The sequence below is a fragment of the Cryptotermes secundus genome, unplaced genomic scaffold (assembly GCF_002891405.2).
Source record: "Cryptotermes secundus unplaced genomic scaffold, Csec_1.0 scaffold266, whole genome shotgun sequence".
NCBI lineage: Eukaryota > Metazoa > Arthropoda > Insecta > Blattodea > Kalotermitidae > Cryptotermes > Cryptotermes secundus.
Genome location: NW_019726226.1, coordinates 10,551 through 17,311, shown reverse-complemented (window position 1 = coordinate 17,311; position 6,761 = coordinate 10,551). Strand labels below are relative to the sequence as shown.

Genomic DNA, 6,761 nt, shown 5'->3' with positions numbered 1-6,761 from the left:
GGAGTAAAATGAGACAGTACATCAGCTATTCATAGACTTCAAGAAAGCCTATGATTCAGTTAGAAGGGAAGTAATGTACAGTATTCTGATAGAGTTTGGGATATTCATGAAACTATTTAAGCTGATTCAAATGTGTTTAAACGAAACGTATTGTAACGTGTTTACGTTACCGAAGACGCCGTAGAGATGGTTAATTGGGTTTATTTAACAATCTACAAATAACGGCTACAATTAATTATCACAATATCACGGGTTTCCACACTTTACAAACCCTACAACAAAGTCACTTAACACGATCTTCACTTGTCTTCACGTACTACTAACGCGGGAGCTATACAAGTCTCCCTGAAATACACACTCCGAGTATAACTGTACTACAGCAAACACTATGTCTGGAAAGCACACAATAAGTCTTCCGCTCGCTGACTTCTTAGTTATCGCACACTCGCAGGCTGCTATGTTTCAACTATAGTCGGCTGACTGGAGAACTGTTGATAACACACTCGCTCGTCGACTACTTAACTCGAGGGATGTCCACATTATAACTCGGCGGCTGTCACTGTACAACTGAAGTCGCCGACTGCTACAGTAGAACTCTCTGGTAGCCACATTAGAACTGCCTGGTACCAGCTGTGCAGCTCACTTATATAGCTGCAGTGCTTGCCGGTTGCGTAATGAGTGCCACGTCACAGTAGGAAGTTGATTACGGGTACGTAGCGCTGCGCGTTACGTCACCGCGGAGGGGAGTGGCGGGGCGGGAACTCGCCTCTTACCGTAGTAACGCGAGCGTTACGTTACTGCCGCGTACCGCTGGGGAGGTAGGGGTCAACATGTCACAATACAATTTAACTTGCAGATTTGTAGACTGAAATCACAAATGGATGATCACAGAATCATATCTTAAAAAGAGTATGATTCCTTTACTGCTTTCAATTGTATGACACAAATTTTTGCTGCTAGTGAAAAAAAATCTTCTTGGGAACTCAGCTGCTTTAGTTTGGAATAAAAGAACTCATGCAGCTGACCAACCAAGATTTCTTCATTACCAGTCACCATGAAAACTTCCAAGTCTTGCATAGTTCACCTACTGTTGCTGTTACCGTCCTTATTACCACTGCTGTCATTTCTTATATACGCATTCTGCCTACACTAGATCTGTCAGATAAAAGCTCAATTTCACAGTCACCTTGTTTGTCATTGGAGGCTTCAACATTAATTGATATACAATTCGCAACAGTGTTTATAATCCATCTTCATGCATAATTTTTTACTCCTATCTCAGACATCCAGCAGCTATAGACAACAAACTGAAATCCAAATAAAGTTCAACACAATTCCTACGTGTCACTCCCACTTCTCAAGTTCATACAGCTGCCATGTAAGAAACATAAAGCATGATGATGTTAGCAGCCTCTAATGGTATACATTCCTATACCACTGTGGAAACCAACTGTTTCAAAAGCTGAAAATGGGAAGAATACACAAACTGCACAGTATGCCTATAGTTTTCCCTTAAGAAAGAAAGTAGACTAAAGAAGTGTAATAATCTGTGATACATAATACAGAATTCTAATACTGCATGACACAATACATACATTCCATGCATTCTAATAACTAAAATGTGAAAAAAATTAAAATGGAAACTATATACATATATTCCATGCATCTTAATCACTAGAATGTGAAATTAAAATAGAAACTATATATACATTCCATGCATCCTAATCACCAGAATGAGAAACAAATTAAAATACAAACTATATATATATTCCAGGCATCCTAATTAGTATGTGAAACAAATTAAAATAAAAACTATCACTAAATGCTTGGAAGATAATAAACAATCATGCACATAAAAAGAATAATCTCATAAAATAGAAAAAATCTCTCATACAAATTCTACTCCCTGTAACTACCATACAACAAGATGCATAATTCTTTTTCTTCTGATAGGTTATTTTATGATGCTGCCTGGAGCCGCACTATATAGTGTCCAATAGAGGATGGCAAATGGGTAAAAAATTGGAAAGGAGCTGGAAGAAGCAGTGGCCTAATCAAGGTAATATCCCAGTAACTGCTGGGAAAGACTGAGGAAAACCATAAAAACCCTCAATCAGGATAGGCAGTGTCCCAGATAAAATCTGAACAGAGAATCTCAGAAATATGTCTGCGTTACCATTACGCTAACCTAATCATACATGCGAGCTACACAACGAACCCTCGCTAATCCAGTTACAGTTAATCTGGGCTGAACCATGAAAAATTCTGCTCACAGTGGAGTATATACTTTAAAAGACACATGAGATATAGGAGTAAGAGGACTTTCACACTGTCCTGAGGGCAGCTGGGGAGACTGAAACCATGCAAGAAAATATCCAAGATTGGCTTGAACTGGATGGAGACCCTGGATTACAGCTTGTCTTTTGATAGTTTTTAAATAAAGGGTCTACAGTGATATTTTTTATTTGCTTCCATCAGCACTATCTATATTATTAAATTTTCCATTTATTTGTTTTCTAAGTTTTTATTGTCTTCTAGGGCTATTTCTTTCGCTTCGTTAATTCAGATTAGCGAGGGTTTACTGCATTTGTTACACATTCTTCAAGTAAGCACAGGACATGATTCAAACAGAATTACTTTACCACCTAAATTGTTAGTACTTCATTACTAGCAGCATGCCATTAAATTCGTGGAAAGCCAGTCTATATGTACTTTCATTCCTCAATGACAAGATCAACAATATGGTCTGGGGCCATTTGTTTGTGCTGCAAAATCAGTTGAAAATAAGTTGCACAAATTCTAATTGTTATCTTTACAGGAGTCTTTCACCTTTATGTGTACTGTCACATACCTTGTATACAAAGACACAGTGCTTTCCAACATAAAACCAGCTGTGACGTTTCTTGGTGCAGCCTTCTACCTTCAGCAACGCGGTGTTTTCATGCTGGTTTCTCAGGCCTCTTTTGTAACCGGTAAACACTGCTTTTGCGTACAGCCGACCATGGCGTTTCTTTGGTCGTTTTTTCAGTGGAGGTCGTTCCGCTGGTTTCTCTGTGGGCACTTTTTCTTTTTTCTCTTTCGGTTTCTTCTCCGTTTTCGACTTCGCAGGCTTCTCCGCATCAGCCATTATGAATTATATTCTACAACAGTTATTAGACATACCCTTTCTTCATATTTTACCATCATAACTTGAATAGGCAGCTAAACTACAATACTAAAACTGGCACCTGTGTTTTGTGATTTTTCTTCATACGGACCACGAGACTCCTTTAACCTCAAACTCTGAATGTTTGATTTCATTCACAGATCAGAATCACAAACCATCCTTAAAACTACATATAATATAACAAATAAATACCAAATAAATTATTCATTACTTCGATTAGAACTGAAATAGTTTGCACAGTCATATAAAACGTACTTATTTGTACCATGTACAATAAAATTCACTAACCTCTTCTTAGGGGATTACGTACAAGCAGACCTAGGTCAACTATGGTTGCCGCGTAGAGGATGATGGGAACGATGGGAACCGAAGGTGTACGACGTCCTGTTTATGCATATGACTTGTGACATAACTAAATGTTTCATTAATAATATGGGAATTTAAGTTGGGGATTACGAACATTAAGTACAGCTGCACTATATATGAAATTGGCGGTATGAACACACATGACATAAAAAAACTGCTCAAAACAGAAGTTGTAGTGGTACCATGGAAGACCACCAACCCCGAAGTTCAGTGATAAGGTGTGGAGCACTTGACCGCGCTGACGCCACGTAGCATTACTGCTGCCATCTCTACGCAGACATGTCCTGACTAAATGAACAATGCCCACCAACACCGACATCATCAATAAAACAGAACGCTAAAATTAGCTAAAATTAGTGGGGCTGCTGCTCCAGAAAATTTGTAGCCTTTGTTTTAAAATTGTATAAAAGGAAACAAACATGTATAAAAAGAAAATTTATTCAGAAACTTGATAAAATCCTAAAAGAACAAAATCAAACAATTTTTACTTACTTTAACCTAAATTCTTGCAGTTCAAGCTTAATCTATTCATTTAAAAATGAAATCCATTCTTTTTAACCTTTATATTATGCTCATTGATTGAAAGTCTGTATGCCTCACTAAGTTTCTCCTTAATATTTACGGTTCCTAAAAGTGACAGTGAAACTACATTATCAACGTGCTTCTTTGACTTCTCATGCTTCTCAATTTTCTTCTTTCATTTTGTTTATATTTCTAAAACCATCTTTTGTCCTGTTACATCACCCCAAAACAGCAAACACGGGAAGCAAAACAGCGCATTTTTACTTCACAGCCGCAAAGCCAACTTTTCCGTTTGTACCATTCAGAATTAAAGCTACGAATATATTTCTTGTTCTTGCTTATGCCTGGCTGAGATATTAGAATATCAGGTGTTAAACGACCTCTTTTCTTAACTGCAACTTTCTCATGGAGAGACAGTTGTGAAAACTTAAGCTGTTGAAGTTCACTTACAGTCACAGAACTTATTTCTCGGGGATGCAAGGCCATGGTTAAAGTTTTCTTTTAAATAAAAGAACACCTAAAAAAAATGAATCAAATAGAATAGCTGGAAGCAGGATAATAATCTAATTCTACAATTAACTCATAGTTTTTAAGCACAACACACCCGGAGTAAAAAAAAAAACTACCTTCCACCAGCACGCCAGGGGCCACACTGTCGTTCCTGCAGTGCTCCCTCTCCCTTGCAGCCTCGCGTGTAGCTTCCTATGTGCGCGTGAGCACAGTCAACGAACACCTCGCCACTGGAAATGTGAAACTCACAGTTCCACACAAAGATTTGGCTACTGACATTAAGCTTAAGGATTATATATTGTATTGTACAAGTATAAAGAAAGAATTAAAGAAAAAAGGACTCATTACATAAATGTTATCGATAATATCAAGTGGAAATTGGGGGTGCTGCAGTTCCGCAGTGCCTATACACGGGCCGCGCCTGCTTTTGGAACTTAATCTCTTGTGCTGCAGAGGTTCTTGCTCTGTTGTTTCTTTTTCTTTTTCTGAACTGGGTTCAATATCACTTCACTCATATCCATTCCACAGGGCACGAGTGAAGTGATACTGCAAAATCAGAAAGTTTCTCACCAGTGCCTGTAAAGCCATAACATTTCATTCATATCAATCCAAAATCTCCTTACCCAAATGCATTGGACATTGTGAACTATAATGTATATAGAATGCTTGTGTTTTGGAAAGCTGAAGGTGGCGAACTTTAAAGAAAATTCTGTTTCCATCACACATACTTCTATTTAACCTCACACCTTTGGCAACAACTTACACTTGAAAGCCTCACAGAACATGGATTTTTGGTTACATTAAAGCATTATAAATCATATATAGCAAGCAGTAATACTGACGTTTCCATTTATTATTAATTTCATTATGATGTTCAGTACTGGACAGGATTTGGCAAAATTAATAACATATCTTACAGAATTACAATGAATACTGAAATCTATATGGGAAAGAGTAACATACCTTACAGAATACTGGAAATCTGATATTCATCTTCCACTACAGTACTGGGCAGGATTATTTGGCGAAATGAATAACATATCTTACAGAATACTGGAAATATAGTATTCATCTTTCACTTCAGTACTGGACAGGATTTGGCAAAATTAATAACATATCTTACAGAATACTGGTAATCTGATATTCATCTTTCATTGCAGTACTGGAGAGGATTATTTGACAAAATTAATAACATATCTTATAGAATATTGGAAATATAATATTCATGTTCCACTTCAGTACTGGACAAGAATAAATGGCAAATATAATACAAGCCAGAAGGTCGCAGGATCGAGTCACGATGAGGTGGATTTTTTCAATTTACCTAATCCTTCCAGCCGCACTATGGGCCTGGGGTCGACTCAGCCTCTAACAGAAATGAGTACAAGGAATATTCCGGGGGGGGGGGTGTGCATAAGGCTGACAACCTTATCGCCATCTATAAGCTGACTGTCTAGAAAATGTGGAAGCCTCAACATCTCATAACCCTATGGCCTTCATGGCCTGTTACAGGGATATCTTTACTCTTATAACATATCTTATAGAATACTGGAAATCTGATATTCATCTTCCACTACAGTACTGGACAAGAATAATTGGCAAATATAATAACATATCTTATAGAATACTGGAAATCTGATATTCATCTTTCATTTCAGCAATGCACAAGATTATATGGCAAAATTAATAATATATCTTACAGAATATTGGAAATATGGTATTCATCTTCTACTTCAGTACTGGACAATAATTGGCAAATATAATAATATATCTTATAGAATACTGGAAATATGATATTCATTTTGAATTGTTTCATTTTGGTCCGTTACACTATTAATCACCAATTGTCAATAGATTTTCTGTCAAGTGCAACAATATATATTTTGGTCACTTATTTATTTTTTTTTATTTATTTAGATGCAAGTGCTATACCTGCATACAAGATACTGGGAAGTGTTGTGCTTTACACTCCGATATACGTAATAGTTTCCACAATTAACTACATACTGTGGATGTTGAGCTGTGCCAGTGTTTTCATGATTTGTTGTAAATGCAGTACGCAATACACATCGCGTAAGATACACCCGACCACAAGCCCACACAACCCTGTGCTGACGCCTCCCCCATTGGGACGATTCACCAAGAAGGAGCCTGAATATTTTACTTGAACGTTTTTTAATTTTTAACTTTAAATTTT

General features: G+C 37.2%; 1 protein-coding gene across 1 annotated transcript in view; it reads right to left on the bottom strand.

The window, feature by feature from the left end:
- Positions 1 to 3,563, bottom strand: part of LOC111863965 (60S ribosomal protein L35a) — a gene marked incomplete at its 3' end in the record, with an annotated part of 10,016 nt that extends 6,453 nt beyond the window's left edge. Inside the window, 2 exon segments of the mRNA XM_023850798.2 lie at positions 2,852 to 3,140; positions 3,455 to 3,563. Coding sequence (XP_023706566.2) covers positions 2,852 to 3,127 — 276 coding nt within the window.
- Between the last annotated feature and the right edge of the window lie 3,198 nt (positions 3,564 to 6,761).